Source organism: Myotis yumanensis, unplaced genomic scaffold (genome assembly GCF_028538775.1).
Source record: "Myotis yumanensis isolate MYYU_CA2020_CCGP unplaced genomic scaffold, mMyoYum1.0.hap1 SCAF_17, whole genome shotgun sequence".
Lineage (NCBI taxonomy): Eukaryota > Metazoa > Chordata > Mammalia > Chiroptera > Vespertilionidae > Myotis > Myotis yumanensis.
In genome coordinates this window covers 22,496,905-22,517,308 of record NW_027223768.1, presented here as the reverse complement: position 1 = coordinate 22,517,308, position 20,404 = coordinate 22,496,905, and the positions used below count along the sequence as shown (strand labels likewise).

At 38.4% G+C, this 20,404-nt stretch overlaps 1 protein-coding gene across 1 annotated transcript in view; it reads right to left on the bottom strand.

The window, feature by feature from the left end:
- The window catches only part of CEP350 (centrosomal protein 350), a 115,323-nt gene that overhangs the window by 50,374 nt on the left and 44,545 nt on the right, over positions 1–20,404 (bottom strand). The window contains exons 14-24 of the mRNA XM_070396928.1: positions 19,800–19,972; positions 13,993–14,179; positions 12,706–12,929; positions 12,072–12,235; positions 11,710–11,820; positions 11,186–11,326; positions 9,957–10,093; positions 8,750–8,869; positions 7,457–7,626; positions 1,863–2,059; positions 46–230 (exon numbers count right to left, since the gene is read on the bottom strand). Coding sequence (XP_070253029.1) covers positions 46–230; positions 1,863–2,059; positions 7,457–7,626; positions 8,750–8,869; positions 9,957–10,093; positions 11,186–11,326; positions 11,710–11,820; positions 12,072–12,235; positions 12,706–12,929; positions 13,993–14,179; positions 19,800–19,972 — 1,809 coding nt within the window. The remainder of the gene's footprint in view (positions 1–45; positions 231–1,862; positions 2,060–7,456; positions 7,627–8,749; positions 8,870–9,956; positions 10,094–11,185; positions 11,327–11,709; positions 11,821–12,071; positions 12,236–12,705; positions 12,930–13,992; positions 14,180–19,799; positions 19,973–20,404) is intronic.

Here is a 20,404-nt window from a genome sequence, read left to right as displayed (position 1 = left end):
GAGAAAAATTAAACAGTGAAAACGATGTTCACTGAAAGAACTTACTTTTTCTGATGCTCTAGCCAGGCTAATTCAGCCTTAGTTTTCTCCTTCAAGGCTTTTTCACGGAGACGCAGGAGTGAAGACTGGTGAGCTGCCCTCATTTCCTCTTCTTTCATATACTGTCGAACCATCTCCATAGTAAACTTAGAAAAGCTATCTTGTCCTCCTGAGAATGGCATGCTCAGCTCCTAACACAAAGAGTTTACTTTGAGTTTATGATCATCTAAACTAGTGGTTCTCAACCTTCCTAATCCCGCGACCCTTTAATACAGTTCCTCATGTTGTGGTATCCCCCAACCATAAAATTATTTTCGTTGCTACTTCATAACTGTAATTTTGCTACTGTTATAAATCGTAATGTAAATATCTGCTATGCAGGATGTATTTTCATTGTTACAAATTGAACATAATTAAAGCATAGTGATTAATCACAAAAACACTATGTAATTATATATGTGTTTTCCGATGGTCTTAGGCGACCCCTGTGAAAAGGGGTCGCGACCCACAGGTTGGCGACCCACAGGTTGAGAACCACTGATCTAAACCTTTTGGCACATAATTCACTTCACTAAAAGAGGTATGCAGAAAAAAAAAAAAGAAACATGCACTTATAAAATATTATATAAATAAAAAGAATTAAATTAAAAATGTTGCCAACTGCCCAGCTGGTGTGGCTCAGTGATTGAGCGTCAACCTATGAACCAGGAGGTCATGGTTCAATTCCCAACCAGGGCATGTGCCTGGATTGCAGGTTCGATCCCCAGTAGGGGGCATGCAGGAGGCAGCTGATCTATGATTCTCTCTCATCACTGATGTTTCTATCTCTCTCTCTCTCTCTCTCTCTCTCTCTCTCTCTGAAATCAATAAAAACTTTTTTTTTAAATATTGACAACCATGTAGAAAACATTATTCAAAAAAGGCACGAGCACTGGACGGTTTGGCTCAGTGGATAGAGCGTCGGCCTGCAAACCAAAAGGTCCCAGGTTCGATTCCAGTAAAGGACACATGCCCAGATTGTGGGCTCGATCCCCAGTGAGGAACTTGCAGGAGGCAGCCAATCCATGATTCTCTCTCATCATGGATCTTTCTCTCTCTCCCACTTCCTTCCTCTCTGAAATCAATAAAAATTAATTAAAAAAAAAAAAAACACGAGAGGGGGTAACATTCATCTACTAATTTATTCAGCCATTAAATTTTTTTAAAATATATTTTTATTGATTTCAGAGAGGAAGGGAGAGGAAGAGAGAGAGAGAAACATCAATGGTGCAGGAGAATCATTGATTGACTGTCTCCTGCACGCCCCTCACTGGGGATCGAGCACACAACCTAGGCATGTACACTTGACTAGAATCAAACCTGGGACCCTTCAGTCCATAGGCTGATGCTCTATCTATTGAGCCAAACCAGCTAGAGCAGCCAGCCATTAAATTTTAACAAACAACCACTGTAAGGCTGGTACTGCCCCAGGGATATAAACATGGTAAGAATTTGTCTTTACTATCCACAAGGTTTACATTTTAGAATGATATAAATATAAATTCTTAAATAAAATTAAAATTTTTAAGAGTGAAACAAGTGAAAAAGCTAAAGAGATAACTCTGGTTCAGACACTCAAAGGCTTTAGGAATAAGTTTGCATTTTACTTTGTAAAGAAGGCAAAGCCTAATTTTATAGCAACAATGTAACATAAAATTGGTATCTTAAGAAAATCATTTTGATAGCTAACAATTGAGTTCAAGTACAAAATGTATCCTCACAACTTTAAGAGAACACATTCACAACTACTTATGAAGTATCTCTATAGGTACACTGAAACCTACCTTGGCAGAAGACAGTGTAGTCTTTTCTGGGGAAGTTTCTTCATCAGAGTCGTCATGATGGCTTCTTCTCTTTTCCAGGTTAAATCTGCGATGACTCTCAGAAGGCAGTAAAGATCGAAATGATTTTTCTTCTATTTCATCTTCTGTCATGGATTCATCAAATTTCAAAGAATATTCTGTTACAATAGAAGCTGAATCTGAAAGAATATGGAGCAGTAGATTTTATCATTATAACAGTTTTCAGTAGATACTCAATTAGTGGCAGTTGCTGCCTCTTTATGAGACAATATAATAAACTCATAACAATCACTAGCAGTAAGCATGAAATAAACAAAATTCACTTATTTTACAAACAAGAACTCTAAATTACCTAATATTAGTACAAGAAATATGGTAAAAGTGTAATGTACTTAATTTACAAAGAGCTCCTATAAATCAATTAGAAAACTAATACCCTATAGAAAATTGAGAAATGGTCACATGCTATATTCCATCCTGGTATTGGGGGGCGGGGGGGTGTTTAGTTGTGGCTGATGTGTATGTTTAGTTGACTCTTTGTGATGTATGATTCTAGGGTTTTGACAGATGCATTGCACCAGACAGTGCATACAACTATACAAACATGCAATACCTTACATAATAGTTGTTTCACACTAAAAGTTCTGTGCTATGTATCCACTTTGTAGTCAATCATTCTTCTACCACCTAACACCCGGGAACCATTAATTTGTTTTCCATCCCTGTAGTTTTGCCTTTTCTAGAATTTCATATAAATGAAATCATACAATATGTAATCTTTGGGGCTTGCTTCTTTCACTTACTAAAATTCACTTAAAATGCAACCATGCTGTTGCATGAAGCAATAGCTTCTCCCTTTTAATCACTGACAAATATTCCAATGTATAGATTTACCAGTCTATCCATTCCCCTCATAAAACATCTTGTAGCTTTCAGTTTTTAGCAAGTAAGAATAACAGTGTTATGGACATTAGTGATAGGTTTTTGTGTAGGCATACGCTTTTAAATCACTTGGGTAAATACCTAGGCACATGATTGCTGGGTTCTTATAAAATACTGTGAAAATGTCTCCAAAGTAGCATTCTGTACTCCCATCAGCAATGAATGCAGGTAAACTCATGTTGCTCTGCATTCTTGCCACTCATTTGTTGTCAGTTTTTTGGATTTTAGCCATTCTAACAGGTATGTTGTAGTACCTTGTTGTCAATGAATTTTCATTTTCCTAATGACACATGATATTAAATACCTTTCCTATGTCTATTTGACATTTGTATATTTTCTCCAATGAAGTGACTATTCTTTTTTAATTGGGTTGTTGAGTTTTAAGAGTCCTTTAAGATAGGAATTTTGTGGCAAATTCAGTCTCTAACTTTCCACCTTCTGGCTCCCCAAAATTCATTCCTTCTTGCTTGCAAAATACATTCACCCCATCCCAAGGGCCTCCAAACCCATTCCAGCATCAACTACACATTCAAAGTCTCATCTAAATGTCATCTAAGTAGATATGGGTGAAACTCAAGGTATCATTCATCCTGAGGCAAAATTCCTTTCTAGCTACGAACCTGTGAAACAAGGCAAGTTATATGCTTCAAAACACAATGGTCGCATAAGAGTAGAACAGACAATCCTATTTCAAAGGGAAAAATCCAAAGAAGAAAGGGGTAGTAGGTCTTCAGCAAACCCAAAATCTAGCAAGGCAAATTCCATTAGCTTTTAAGGCTCAAAAATAATCACCCTTGGCTCGATGCTTTGCCCTTCAAGCCCACAGAGGTGGCAGTCATGCTTTCCACACCCACCAGGATGGCCTTGCCCCTCATCCCTGAGTGGTAACTGCACCCACTCGGCCATTGGCACCAGCTTTGCTCCTGAGGCCCTGAGCACGGGCAGCCTGGACAACTGAAACCAAGGAGGTGGCCCCACCCTCTGAAATCAATGAGTCGACAGCCTTATACTTCGGCCTTCGTGCTCTGAGCCTGTTGATGGCAGGGGCTACCCAGCTGATACATAAATCAACCTCAGGATCAGTCTTCTATTTTCTTGAAGGATAGGCATGTTCACAGCTAGGTATAGCTCTACTGTCTTATCCAGGGGAATTCCAGAAGTCTGAAAGTCTTCCTAAATTTCATCCCTTCTCTTGTCCTTCAATCCAAATTAGCAGTGTCTCTGCTGGTATAGTCCTGGCTTCTGTTGAGACGGCTGATTAAATCCAGGGGTAATCTCTTTATGGGGTGACTGTCAAGTCACACCCTTGGTGTTCTCTCCAGAACATGTTTTCTCATTTTTTACAATATGGATAGGCTGAGAGTTTTCCAAATCTTCAACTTCTGGTTCTTTTTTGCTTAACAATTCCTTCCATTTATCTTTCCTCTCACACTTTACTCTAAGCAATCAGGAGAAACCAGGCCATGACTTCAATACTTAGCTTAGAAAATTCCTCAGCTAAATACCCAAGTTCATCACTTTTTTTTAATTAAATCTTTATTGTTCAGATTACAGTTTTTCCTCTTTTTTCCCCCCACAGCTCCCCTCCACCCAGTTTTCAACCCACCCTCTGCCCTTACTCCCCCACTCCACTGTCCTCATCCATAGGTGTACGATTTTTGTCCAGTCTCTCCCACACCCCCCACATTCCTTCCCCCCGCCCCCGAGAATAGTCAGTCCATTCCCTTTCTATGCCCCTGATTCTATTATATTCACCAGTTTATTCTGTTCATCAGATTATTTATTCACTTGATTTTTAGATTCACTTGTTGACATGTACTTGTTCATAATTTGTATCTTTACCTTTTTCTTCTTCTTCCTCTTCTTAAAGGATACCTTTCAGCATTTCATATAATACTGGTTTGGTGGTGATGAACTCCTTTAGCTTTTTCTTATCTGTGAAGCTCTTTATCTGACCTTCAATTCTGAATGATAGCTTTGCTGGATAAAGTAATCTTGGTTGTAGGTTCTTAGTATTCATCACTTTGAATATTTCTTGCCACTCCCTTCTGGCCTGCAAAGTTTCTGTTGAGAAATCAGCTGACAGTCATATGGTTACTCCCTTGTAGGTAACTCACTTTCTTTCTCTTGCTGCTTTTAGGATACTCTCTTTGTCTTTTGCTCTTGGCAATTTAATTATGTTGTGTCTTGGTGTGGTCCTCTTTGGATTCCTTTTGTTTGGGGTTCTATGCGCTTCCTGGACTTGGAAGTCTATTTCTTTCACTAGGTAGGGGAAGTTTTCTGTCATTATTTCTTCAAATAGGTTTTCAATATTTTGCTCTCTCTCTTCTTCTGGCACCCCTATAATTCGGATGTTGACACGCTTGAAGTTGTCCCAGAGGCTCCTTACACTATCTTGATGTTTTTGGATTCTTTTTTCTTTTTGCTTTTCCGGTTGGGTGTTTTTTGCTTCTTCGTATTTCAAATCTTTGACTTGATTCTTGTGATCCTCTAGTCCAGGGGTGGGCAAACTTTTTGACTCAAGGGCCACAATGGGTTCTTAAACTGGACCGGAGGGCCGGAACAAAAGCATGGATCGAGTGTTTGTGTGAACTAATATAAATTCAAAGTAAACATCATTACATAAAAGGGTACGGTCTTTTTTTTTTTTAGTTTTATTCATTTCAAATGGGCCGGATCCGGCCAGTGGGCCATAGTTTGCCCACGGCTGCTCTAGTCTGCTGTTGGAACTCTAAAATATTCTTTATTTCAGTCAGTGTATGCTTAATTTCTAGTTGGTCCTTTTTCATAACCTCGAGGGTCTCACTAGATTTCTTGAGGGTCTCACTAAATTTATCGGCGGTTTCTAGAAAATTCTTGAAAAACCTTATAAGTGTGGTTTTGAACTCTATATCCAGTAGTTTGCTTTCCTTCATTTCTGTCATTTGTGACCTGTTTCTTTGTCTCCGCATTTTGGCTGCTTCCCTGTGTTGATAGAGTGGCTTTCTGTGCTAGGTGTCCTATGGGGCCCAGTGGCTCAGCCTGCCCAATTACCTGAGGTGGACATTCTTGGTGCACCCCTTTGTGGGCTTTGTGCACAGTCTTGTTGTAGTTAAGCCTTGATTGTTGTAGGTATCACTGGGAGGAATTGACTTCCAGGCCAACTGGCTGTGAGAATCAGCTGTGTCTGCAGTGGGAGAACTTCTGTGCTGAGACACCCTTCTGGGGCAAGACTTGCTTCAGTGGGGCTTTGGTGCTCACTGAGTCTGCCCCCTGAGTGTGTCCCTTATGGATCTGAGGAGTTGTAATCTGGATGGTCCCACTCTGACCACTGGGTACACTGGCTCTTGGATCTCTAAGGAGGTGCTAATTTAGCCTATGTCTGAGGCTACCCAGCAGGAGCTATGGAGAGATCTGCAGATTTCTCTTCTTTGTTTGGGGTTTGGAGGTGCCCAGATGAGGACCAGCTGTGAAGCAATGTAAGCTGCTGTGGGGCCTTGGGCCTTCGTTTGGAAGTTCTGGGTCTCTCTGACCCAGCTGCAGTTTGTTAGGTAATTTTTAGATTGCTAAGGGCCAGGCCTTTCATATGTAAAAGCCTCTGCACACAGCTTGGGTGGGGCAGGGTCTCAGGGGGTCAACAGGGCGGAGCAAGCAGCTATGGCTGCTCCTCAGTCCTACCCTAAGAGGCCCTGCATCTGTGTCCCGGTAATCGCTGCAAGCACCTCTGAGAGAAAGCTGCCCTTGAGTTCCGACCGCAGCCATAGAGTCCAGTTTCTCCCCCTATGAGTCTGGGTCCCCAGAGACTTGCCCGGAACTGGAGTTCAGAGCAGTCTGGAGCTTGAGACTCCTTCCCGATTGAAAAAGACAACCATGTCCTCAGTTGCCAGTCCTTTCCACATGAGCCTCCATACCTCTGCACTTTACTTCCACACCTCCTCTTAGTCTCAGTGCGCTTTTCTCTTTCCTTCTAGTTGTAGAATTTCCACTCAGCCAGCCTTCCTGTGGTTTTGGATGTCCGTTTTGTCTTTTAGTTGTATTTTTGAAGTAGTTGTGCGAAGCAGCCATTTCCAGTGTTTACCTATGCCGCCATCTTGGTTTCTCCTCCAAGTTCATCACTTTTAACTTCCTTTTTATTTCTTCTTTTAAAAAAATAATTTTTATTGATTTCAGAGAAGAAGAGAGAGGGAGAGAGATAGCAACATCAATGATGAAAATCATTGATCGACTGCCTCCTTCATGCCCCCCAACTGGGGATCAAGCCCACAACCTGGGCATGTGCTTTGACTGGGAATCGAACCGTGACCTCCTGGTTCATAGGTCTACACTGAGCCACTGAGCCACGCCAGCTGGGCTCATCAGAGTCACCTTTAATGTCCATATTCCTACCAATAGGTCTGCGAGGCAATATAGGCTTTTTCTAGCATGTACCTCAAAACTTCTAACCTCTACTCATTAGCCAATTCTAAAGGCATGACCACATTTTTAGTATTTGTTATGGCAGCACCTCACTTCTGGGTACCAAGACCTAAGGCTGTCATAATTATAGACAGCTATATCTAGATATTATTTTCATTATAAAATGTACAAAAATATCTCAAAGGGTTCTGGAAGCCTCCCAAAACAAATAATTACACATATATGTGCAAGGAAGTTACCTTTCTCATCGGGAAGAGATGGTACACTGTCACTTCGTAGAGAATCATCCGCAGCAGTCTGAACCTGTTCATCAATAAAACTCTCCGTCTTTCCACCGTGAAGTTTCTTCTCATTTTCCTTAGAAGATGGAACTGAAGGACTTTCTTGACGGCTGCTACCACTACTACTTCTGTTTATGAATATTATAGAAACAAACAAAGAAGGCAACAAAATAAGGATAACTTCAAAGTAAACTTATCTGGCTAAGGAAACGGGGGTTATGATCAAGATACAAAATGATAAAAGATGTAATATAAAGCATAAAAATAATAAGTAGACATAAGCCTGAGAAGAAACTTTTAGAAAAGATGAATAGGAGAGAGGAAGGTTTCACATTTAAATAGTCATACTGGGCAACCACTATTCTAAGGCTCTCACACCCATATTTCCTTTCATTTTAAAACCAAGCTACTGGCCCAGCCTGCATGGCTCAGTGGTTGAGCGTCAACCTATGAACCAGTAAGTCACAGTTTGAATCCCGATCAGGCACATGCCAAGGTTGCAGGCTTGATCCCCAGTGTGGGGAGTGTAGGAGGCAGTTGATCAATCATATTTCTCTCTCTCTCTCTCTCTCTCTCATTGATGTTTATCTCTATCTCTCCCTCTGCTTTCCTCTGTGAAATCAATTAAAAAACAACAACAATATTACAAAGACCCAAGCTACTGGGAAAAGAGGCTTCTACCTGGTATTTCCACCTCCTTACTTTTCATCAATATCACGATTTACCACAGTCTGCTTCAACCCCAACTACTCTACTGGAACTACTCTTCTAACCTCTACCTAAACTCTAATTGCCAAATCCAATAGAATATCTATGACCTTAGATGGTGTTGACCTCTATCGCCTTCTTTAAAAGTTCTACTTGGTAAAGCAAATATAAGTAAAATGTTAACATTAGGGTAACCTGGATGAAAGATAAAGTATAAGAAAACAAATTTATACAGTGCTTATATAATATAGGTTCTCAAGGAATGGCAGCTGTATTGTTACCTGAAACAACTGTTTTACAAATCAGCAAATTAAATGGGGAAGGTAAAACTTTCATTTAAAGAAATGGAATTGAGAAGTAAAAAAAAAAAAGCAACTCTCAGCTACTTATCATACTTTACTACTTTTCAGAATGTACAAAATATGGTGCAAACTGCCATTCTCTGATACATTATCTCAATGCGTTGAGACTTTGTCTCCTGGCAATTGTTGACAGTCTGGTTCAAATAAACTCACAAACATTAAAACAAAACCCTCTTTTCACCTTCTATCATGATTCTTGTATCTTGAAGACTCAGAATAACTATCATATGAAGAATACTTCTGATGCTTTGAGTCAGGGGTTCCTTCATTATTGTGAGAGAGTGAAACAGATTGACTTTTCCTACAAAAACAAAACAAAACTTGTTCAACATTTAAAGTCTCTAATAGGAGCAAGATTTTAATACCACTCAACATTATTAGATAAAACCTTGAATGAACAGGAATTATGAAATAACTTACAAAGTATTCGAAGGCATTCATTTATGAAAAGGTTGTATAACACACTAAAGAGTATCTTCTGCCCTGGCTGGCGTGGCTAGTGTCAGCCTGCACACCAGAGGGTTGCGGGTTTTATTCCCGGTCAAGGGCACGTACCTGGGTTGCAGGTTCAATCCCTACCCCGTCAGGGTGTGTGCGGGAGGAAACCAACAGATGTGTCTCTCTCTACATCGATCTCTCTCTCTCTCTCTTTCCCTACTCTCTCCCTTTCACTCTCTCTAAGTTGATGGAAAAAAATATCATCACTCCTCAGATGAGGATTTTTTTTTTAAAAAAGAGCTTTTTCTTTTTTATTATGAGAAATAAGCAAAAATCACCCCAAGTATCAATGAATGTGAATAGACTTAAAATCTATGAATTAGAGACAGTCAAAATGTGATGTAAAAGAAAGAAGACACACACAAAACATGATCACATTACCCAGCCCTGCCTAACACACTCTCTAATGACTTTTCACTGCTCTAGAATAAACAAAATCCTTACGGTCTGCAAGGCCCTACCATGATCTGATCCCTGCATCATCTACCATTCTCCCCTTTGCTCTCTGCCTCCAATCCCACTGGTCTTCCTTTCTTTTCTCTTCCTACCTTTACATGTATTGACCTGTATATTCTTTACCTCCTTTACAACACCAACTCCTTTTCATCCACTGTATCTTACAATAAGCTTTACTTCTTCAAGAAAACTTTCTCTGACCTCCTTGTACCCACAGGCTATTCAAATTCCTTGGTTATGTATCTCAGAGACAACGATCCTTTCTTTCATAACACATACCTCAGTTTACAGTGACCATTTCTTAAGTGACTATTTGAATAACATCTACCTTCTCCTCTAGACTGTATGCCTAAAACTGTATTCCCAGCACCCACAACAGTGCCTGGAATTCAGCAGATACTCATGATATATTTGCAGAATGACTGAATATTAACCTATCTGTTTCAGCTCTGGTCCTCAGTTGCTTCACGAAGTCTGAAGCATGTATCCGCTGGTGGTCATACAGCGTTGCTAGGGGAGCTCCTGAAGCAGTAATGGCATCTGATATATGAGTTCGAGTCAACTCTGCCATCTAAATATGAACACACAAGCCAAAAGTGATGAACTGAGAGGGAGCAGAGCGTCTTGGAAGATCACTGGGTTGAGAGAGAGCAAATTCTGCAGTAACAGGTAAATATGATGGGCAAATCATTTAGTCTTTTTAAATCTCAACAGCTTCCTTATAAAAATAAAGAGATGAATACAACATGATTTCTAAGGTTTCACCCAACTATAACAATCTACAAATTAGACAGAAAACATTTAAGTCACATAATGAGCCATAGTAAACCAAAAATTAAATCTTCCTTCAAGAATCAATTCAATTACTAGTTCCTATCTGAGTCTTTTCTGAGCAACGTATGTTTTCCCTACTCTTAGCCACTACTGCCACTGCTGCGTGTGTTATTCATTTTGTATTTTTTCAACCACTGTCTTGATGACCTGAGTGTTTTTGAAATCTTTGTTAATGTTGTCTAAAATTTTCCTGAGAAAAGAGATGCTACTTTATATTTATTTGCACAATTCCACAATATCTAACATATAGTAGGTTCATGGCTTATTAATAACAATCATTTCACAAACAATCCTAAATTGTAACTGCTTAAATAAATGAAACTATATCTATCGGTTATGATATCCTATATAGAGTAAAACTATTTCTAGCTTTGTCCCTGGCACTAACAACATTGTAAAAGACACTAACAACACTGGGTAAAAATGAAACATCTTCATACAAAGCAGACCAGTGGCTCCCTGGACTGAGGTTGGGGACTGATTGCAAAGGGGATGGGAGATCTTTTTAGAGTGTTGGAAATATTGATTATAGTAGTGTTGATAGGGATGGAAAGATAAACTATAGAAATATACAGATACAGGTATCTACATATTTGTCAAAAGTCATCAAACTATATCCTTAAAATGGGTATGTTATTTTTTTGTAAATTATTCATCAATAAAATTAATATCTTTTTAAAAAGCTTACTCAAGGGCAGAAATTTAGAGTTCTTCATCTTTTTTTTCTGCCTCTATAAATTCAAATGTACAAGACACTGCAATAAAAGGCCAAAGTTATTCAGACTGACTAAAAAGAATGAAGAAGAAAAGGGTTCTCAGTGGCTCTCACCTCGCAGATTTGGCGTGCTGCGTCTGTGGTAAGGCGAGCAGTCTCTGTCTGCTGAGCAGCTATTTTACAAGTTGCTTCCTGGAGGACTTCAGTTACATCCCGTTGTGATTTAACCACCTGCTGTAATGATTCCGCATGGACCTGTACATAAAAGAGGGTAAAAAGAAAACTTTCGTCATGTCACAGAATTTGTAAATTTGTTTCATAGATCAAAAGAACAATGGGTTTAAAATCCGAAGTCTTAAGAAATCACTGCTGAAGTTTAAGTCTTAACTCCACTGGTTAAGAGCTGATGTGACTACAGATAAGCACCTACCATGTAGTTACCTCAGCTTCCACTTATTAAATTGGGGCTACATCCTGACTAATTTCACAGAGTTGCTACAAGAATCAAATGACATGAAATTAACCCATAGGACATATTTTACATCTTCTCTTCTTTACTCATATGTAATTAAAAAAATACTAAAGTGATTTCAAAGATACAAATTTAGGTTTAATAACTTTGCTGCAAAATAAGGTACCTGAGCTGCTTTGCTTCGGGTTTCTTCTAACTGTCTCTGACACTCCAGAGTCTCTTGCTCAGCCTTTAATTTCAAAAGGGCCAAGTCTCTTTCATGGCGTTGCTGCTGTGCCTTCAAGATAAAGAAGTGATCAACTATTAATTCTAAGATACTAAACTATTACAACTCAGTGACTACATTAATCCCAGGGCTATTTTCTCAACACAACAACCATTTATCATTTATCAAAATACTTAGTAACCACCTACTATGTTTTTTTTAATTCACCATTAAGATTATTATTTTTTTAAGATTATTTTAAATAACAAAGAAAAGGGGGAAAAACACACAAAGAAAGCTAAAGAAGAAAACCCCACAAATACCTTTATGATCTGAGCCAGAGACACACTTTCTTGCTGAGCAAGGGAAATGCCTCTAACTCTTTCTACATCTGACAGTTGGCGCACTGACTCCTCAATGGCACTCAAGTAACTCAGTTCAGCTGCCATACGATGCTGGAGGCCAGCAGGAGAAAAACGTTTAGAACCTGGAGGGCATAACAATTGTCAAATGTGAAAGTTCACATGAAATTAAATTGCATCTCAGATTTCTAAAATTCATTTCTAATTTTAAGAGCCAAAAACAAAGACAGTGACTTAGAAATACAGTGTCTTTTAATAGTTACTTCTTGTGTGTGTGTGTGGGAGGGGGAGGCGGGGGGTCAGGGGGGAGTATGCACATGCATGGGTATGTACATACATATAAACCTATAAACACTTAGGAGTACATACATGGCATACATTTTTCAGTGTTTTTACTAATGCTGGCAAGATGGGAAAAATCACCACTATTGAATCTCTGATGCTTCTTAATATTTTCCTGTACAGTTTCTGTTTAAAACTTTAAAAAGTGATCACACCCAGTTGAAAAACCATTTCCCTATAATTTAACTGAAACCAATTTTCCCCAAGATAAGTAACCTTATTTTTAAAATTACAACTGCACGGGTCGACTTGCCTGGTGTTGAAGTCATCATCTCTGTAGTTGCTCTGCTGGCAGCCATGTTCATATCAGGAAAAGCTGCACTAGGCTTGAATCCTGCTATAGTTGGAGGCATTATAACTGAGGACTTAGATCTTTCTAATGAAGTTCCTGGAAGGTCAAACTGCAACAGTTTCTGGGAACTTGGAGATAGCGGAGAAGCTGGAGTTTTCTGAGACCTTCCCTTGTCTGAGGAGACACTAGAAGATTTGTTTAAAAAAAAAAACATTAGAATAGGGAAAACTATTTCAGGAACCAGCTAACCAATTCGTAAGAATAGCACACATTACTTTCTTTATTAACATCAGCTTTAAAAAGCTGTGATTCAGGCATTTATTCATTCAACACAGTCATTATGCTGAATGTACTCTGAGCATTCCTCTTATTTTCATATTTACAGTAGTGAACAAAACTAGAGACAAATCCTGCCCAAAAGGAGTCTCTGGATTAAACTGCCACTTAACTCTTTCCTCTACAATGTAAATACACCATTAATCATTATTGTAGTATAAAGCAAAATCCTCTATTATAATAGCAAAAAATTACAGCCACATATAAAAGGAAAATCAAGTCTTATAAAAAATATCTTAACATATGTCTCTGAAAGAGAAAAAAATAATTTTGTACTAAAAATTAAGAAATGACAAAAACTACTCTTTTGTTAGTCCTTTTAACCCAAAAGGGGGGAGGGGGGGAGGACAGAGTATGCAAACTCCATATTCAATATAAAAATGAGATTTCAAAATCTGCTTCAGTCAACTAGTAAGTTGAGCAGGAGAGAAAAAAATAAACAATGAGATCAAAAGAATGCTACGCAGTTGTGTTACAAGAGTAAAAGAAACAGTTGAGAAGCAAAAGGTATAGATAAAGGAAATGAGATAGTTTGTGGTAGCTTAGTGAAAATACTTTGGATCAAGTTAAGTTCTTAGAATTGATGTGTGGGGTAACTCTGAGCTACCAAAGTGCCCCAAGGAAAGTAGCTGCTTGGTCAAAGGGTTAAACCAAGAAAACAACTATGGCAATGGCATTTAGAATAGAAAGGTGGGTTGTGCTAGAGGCATAGAATTCCTGAGGGAGAGAGGTTGTTAAGAGTTTAGATGAAAGTTGGTCACACTCTAAAATATATATAAAAACTAGAGCTATGAACAAAGCTACAGTAACTATTCATAAAATATAGAAATTCATTAAATGGATTCATTGAATATCAATAATATTGTAACATTAATTAAAATGAATTACAGTATAAAATATACATTACTTTACCTCACAGAATGCCCAGAAAGATCCTCCAAAGTGCTATCTGTGTCAAGAGTCTGTTCATAATCTTTGACAGAGAGTTTGCTACTGGTCTCAGACTTCTTCTCTTGATGAGAGTCACGTTCTGAGACAGAGTGTACTTTTTCCTCATCAAGAAGTGAGCTCTGAACATTTCCAGTGAGTGAATCCAGACCTATAAAGTAAATTTCTTATAAAGCTGATTCTCAATAGAAGAGACTGAATGGTAATTGATAGATACCTAGATTTCAGTAAAATAACAAGTGCAGAACAGAATATTTAAAAGTGGACTTATTTTTAAAATGTGTTTTTCATATCTAAAATAAAATTCACCCTTCTGTTTTCATTTAGAAAAGTGAAGTTTCTTCCATTAACATCTCCTATTTGCTATTAAAAATAAATAGTTCTTAAATCAAATGGTTAAAAAAGGTAAGTATATAGTACTATTCTACGCCTACAAAAAAATAAAAAGAAGTCTTTCAAGGATAAAGCCAAAAGCTGCCAAAAAATGTTATCAACTGCTACAATGGACTACACAATCCTTTTGAAAAACTCTAGGACAAGAACTATGTAGCCAAATTCATAAAACTGTTCGTATTCTCTGACTCAGAATGATTTCACCTATAGGAGTATCTTAATGAGATTATGACACCAACAAACAAAAATTATGCACAACACTCCGTGAACAACTTTATATAATTTTTTAAGTTTACCCTACATTTGCAACAGAAGAGTTGTCTAAATTACATAGATAATAGTAAACATTTAAATAGCACTTTATAACTTAAAATGCACTCCATACATATTACCTGACTGCCTTTAAACATCTTATGAAGTGGTTAGCGTATGCTCATTTAATGATGAGATAACTAGAGATCTAGGAGGCTACTTGCTTAAGGATACTTAGTCAATAGCAGAAATAGGACATAAGCCCAGGCCTTATGATTCTACATCTAGTGCATTATTCACCTTCATGATATGTCTCAATAGCAGCATGGGAAAATATTTGTCACATTAGAAAAAGAAGCAGAACAAAGAACTGCATTTTAATGGCAACTAAACAATTTTTTAAACATAGATATATGGTTAACAATGAAAAGAAAATGGAAAATAAAATTAAAAAATTATACTGTAAACCCATGTTCATAGCAGCATTATTCACAACAGCCAAAAGGTAAAAGCAACCCAAGTGTCCTTCAACATTTTGATGAATGTATAACAAACAATAAAAAGTGGTATATACATACAATGAAATAATATTTGGCCTTAAAAAGGAAGACATTCTGACATGCTACAACATGGATTAACGTATTAGACATTACACTTAGTAAAATAAGCCAGCCAGAAAAGGACAAATATTCTGTGATTATACACTTATATAGGTACATAGAATAGGCAAATTCATAGAGACACTAAGTAGAAGAGCTGTTACCAGGTATCGGGGAGGGGGGGATGGGAGCATAAGAGTTATTACTTAATGAGTGAAGAGTTTCAGTTTGGGAAGATGAAACAGTTGTGGAGATGCATAATGGTAATAGTTGTACAATAAGTAAGTTTACTTATTTCTACTCAACTATGCGTGTGCTTAACAATGGTTAAATTTCCTAGTCAAATTCATAGAGACAGAAAGAATGGTGCCCAGCCGGTGTGGCTCAGTGGTTAAGTTCAACCTATGAACCAGGAGGTCACAGTTCAATTCCCAGTTAGGGCTCATGTCTGGGTTTCGGGCTTGATCCCCGGTGGGGGGGTGGGAGGGACATGCAGCAGGCAGCCAATCAATGATTCTCTCTCATCATTGATGTTTCTATCTCCCTCTCCCTACCTCTCTCTGAAATCGATATAAACATTAAAGAAAAATAAATATTTAAAAAAAAAATGTAGAATGGTAGCTACTGGGGTAAGGGAAGGAAGAATGGGAAGTCATTGTTTAATGGGTACAGAGTTTAGAATGGAATGATGACTGCTACTTTAATCTACTAACTACTTTCAACTTCACTGGGAAGAAGCTTTTTGTACAGAGCATGCAGACACTCCTTTTCATCACCAGATGGAGTACACACAACAAAAATTACACTGATTTTAGAACTTGGGGATAAAGAAGAAACAAAGTTTAAGATGATGCTGTGGAAAGTAAAATACATAGAGTATTTCTAAGGCATTGTTAGAGGGGATTGGGAATCTGAAAGCCACAAGACACTACCTATACTTCATATCATCATGCTTTAGATTATAAATTTTAAAAACCTATAGTGAATCATATTGTTTATACTCCTATTCAATAATATATCATGGTATTTTAAGTTGTACAGTATATTATAGTAAAAGATTTGGGATTCAGAAGTCAGAATTCAGGCTTTTCCAATAACTAACCTTAAGTGAGACACTGATGTAAACAAAGCATAAAATTGCAAAATAAAAGAATTGAGCAAGATCAGCATTTCACAAAATGTGTTCAGTATGACTTCTAATGTCATAACATGCTAATTAAAGAAATGAGTCTGTGTTCAAATAAATTTGGATAGTACTTCATACTATATGGGCTCACCTTCTTCCTAAAATAAATAATGTGTATTAGCATATTAGAAGTGTTGATGAATTGGTAGGTAAGAGGCCTGTTTTACTCTTAAAAGTATTTCCCCAAATTTACAGAACCATGTAGTTCTTTCATAAGCCTCAGAACAGCTCTGAAACAGCCTCTCCCACGGAATCAGTTTTTCACAAGAAAAGACAGACTCTGGGAAGTGCAGATAAAATGATGTCTAATGTTCCTACTAAAGACTTTCAGAATGCTTCCAATCTGTAAGAGAGTTATGAATAGGTTGATGATTAAGAAATAATTGCTACTAGCACTCTCATACTGAAGTATAAAATGACACTGGCTTTCTGAAGGGTTATTTGGCAAAATGTATCCAAATTTTAAACATGGCATACTGTTTGCCCCATTAACTAACTTCTAGGATATTCCCTTAAAGGAAAGAGCCAGACTAACGCATAAAGATACATTTATAGCCCCAGCTGGTTTGGCTCAGTGGATAGAGCATTGGCCTGTGGACTGAAGGGCCACGGGTTTGATTCCGGTCAAGAGCACCTGCCCAGGTTGCAGGCTCGATCCCCAGTAGGGGGCGTGTAGGAGGCAGCCCATCAATGATTCTCTCTCATCATTGATGTTTCTATCTCTCTCTCCTTCTCCCTTCCCCTCTAAAATCAAAAAAGGGGCTGAAAGAAGAGAGGAATGGGGAGTTATTGTTTAATGGGTACAGAGATTTAGTTTGGAAAGATGAAAAAGGTCTAGAAATGATAGTGGTGATGGTTACACAACAATGTGAATGTACTGCCGAAACCGGTTTGGCTCAGTGGATAGAGCGTCAGCCTGCGGACTGAAAGGTCCTGGGTTCGATTCCGGTCGAGGGCATCTGCCTGGGTTGCGGGCACATCCCCAGTGGGAGATATGCAGGAGGCAGCTGATCAATGTTTCTCTCTCATCGATGTTTCTGACTCTCTATCTCTCTCCCTTCCTCTCTGTAAGAAATCAATAAAATATATTAAAAAAAAAAACAACACAAAAAAACAATGTGAATGTACTTAATGTATTGTTCACTTGAAACAGTTAAAATGACAAAGTTTACATTACATATATTTTAGCACAATAAAATAAAATCTAAAATGAAAGTTAACATTGGTTATCTGTAGGTAATTTTTAATTTTTAAATAGTTGTCTATATTTACTGCTTTCTACCCTCCTCCCTTTTTTATAACTCAATAAACAATTTTTTACATTTAGAAAAAAAAATTTGGAAGAAAATCATTCCCTAAGGGTCATCCTGTGAGTTTAAGAGGCCTCTGCCTATTTACTCTATCTTCTCACCTCTATGGCAACATAGCCAAGAGCAGAATGGAGGGGATTGAAGGGTATTCTTTTCAATCACTCAAAATACAGAGTGCCTCATGGGCCAGCTACTGTGCTAAGTACACATGCTATCTGTTAATTTCATGGAAGCTTCAAAATTACTATATGAAACATCTACTGCTATCATCTTTATTTTTCAGTTAAGAAAATTTGAGTATCTATATATATAAAAGGTTAATATGCTAAGTGTCCAACCGTTTGACTGTTCGCTATGATGCGCACTGACCACCAGGGGGCAGATGCTCAACACACAGGCATGGAAACATGGAACAGACTGATGAATCTCAGAGGGAAGGGGGAAGGACAGGGATGGGAAGAGATCAATCAAAGATCTTATACGCATTATAGAGGCCCAGGGTCCCTTGGCCTGGCCTGCGGGGATCTAGCCGAAACCGGCCCAGTGCACGGTTTTATGCACCAGTGAAGTCCCTCAGCCTAGCCTGTGGGGGTCGGCCACCAGGCCTCTAGTTATACATAATGACACTCAGAGATGTACATGACATACTATAAAGTTTTTTTAAAAAGCAGCTGCAAAACATTTTATTTCTCTTTTTAAAATAAAGATGTGTGTGTATGTTTTTTTGTTTGTTTTGTTTTGTTTTCATACTCACCCAAGGATATGTTCCTCACTGACTTTTTTAGAGAGAGAGGAAGTGGAGAGAGAGAGAAACATCAATGTAAGAGAGAAACATAGATGGCTGCCCCCTGTACACACCTTGACCAGGGATCAGATCTGCATCCTAGTATGTGGCCTGACAGGGAATCAAACCTGCAACCTCTTGGTGTACAGGATGATGCTCTAACCAACTGAAGCCACCGGCTAGGGGGCAGTATGTATTTTTATGTATATACTAGAGGCCTGGTGCACGAAATTTGTGCACGGGGGTTGAGGGGGTCCCCTCGGCCCAGCCTGCATCCTCTCACAATCCGGGACCCCTTGGGGGATGTCGGGTCTAAACGGGCAGTCGGACATCCTTCTCACAATCCAGAAGGTTGCATGCACCAGTGACCATACTTTTCATACAGGTGAAAGGCATCTTGCTGTTGTTATGGGCAGCTACATTTTTTTGCCCTGATTATAAAAAGTAGTACATAACATGATCCTTCTGAGGCAGTAGTACCATTTTCCCCATCTATGGATGGAAAAACTGAAGCAGAGAGAAGTTAAGTAATTGGCTTTGTCACACAGTTATAAGTGTCAGAATCAGGGCTGACCACAAAATGTGCAAGCCAGAGTCAATGCATATCATCACTGCATCACCCTGTTTTTTCAGTGTTAGAATAGCCTTGCCAGGTTTTAATTTTTATATCTAAGAGACTGTTTCCAATATATAGGGTAGGGTCCCTAGGCCTGGCTGGCATTCAGGGCCATCTGTGGGACGACCGGGAGACAGGGCAATTGGGGGGCCCCCCACTGGCACCCACCTTGGCTGGTGACTCGGCGCTGCTCGCCAGCCGGCCCCGCCCCCGATCACCACCACTGGCCGCCTCCCTCTGGGGGGTGGGGGGGAGCAGTGCGCATAATAGCAACCTGTCGTTCTGCCACTCAGTCGATTTGCATATTAGAGTTTTATTATATAGGATTGAAAAAATAGGCATCAAGTATTAATAGTAGTTATCTCTGAGCAAAGGGCTCAATGGGAATTTATATTTCTTGTATGGTGGTTTATCTATAATCCTTAAAGTTTTATCATTGCAAATGTATTCCTTTTGTATTAAGCAAAAGATTTATACTATTATATATCGAAAGGTATTACTACAATAATATGAAAGCTAATTACATTATCATAAAGAAACTCACCTAACTGCTTACGGAATAAAATAACTTTAAATCACTACCACAAAATCATTGGTAAGAGAAAAAGTCACCATGTAGAATTCCACTTACATTCTATCTTTTCTTTTTTTCCTTTTCTTCCTTTAGAAGAAGTAGATGAACAAGAAGATGCAGCAGACTGGGTCCCTGATGAATGCTGGGAAGTAACATCCACAGAGGAAAGATCATAGGCTGACTTCCTGCTAGAATGGTCCTCTTTAGTGCCCAAATTGCTACCACCAATACTGTCAAAGAATAACAGTGGTTAAAAAAACAAACAACAAGTATAAAAATGAAGCTAACGTATAGATATTTTAAATCTATTTGATCACAAGGAGAATATAATTATACTCAAAGATGCCTTCCACTTTTCTTTTTTGTTTTCTTACTACCATAAGCCAGGGTTCTTTCCTATGGCTCAATTTATTACTGAGAAAAATATAAGGGAGTTGTTTATTAAAGTGGAACCAATAAAAATGGACAATTTAGACAGAAGAGGAAAAATATGTTGGATACTAGAAACTGCGGCCTCAGTTTCTATTCAGATTATAATTTATGATCATTATTTTCCCCCCCCCCCCCCTTATTTTCCTATTGATAATCTTACAGGGAAGAACAATTAATATGTTCTACTTCAACCTAAAAATAAAATGCACTAAATCATATTGATTGGTGAT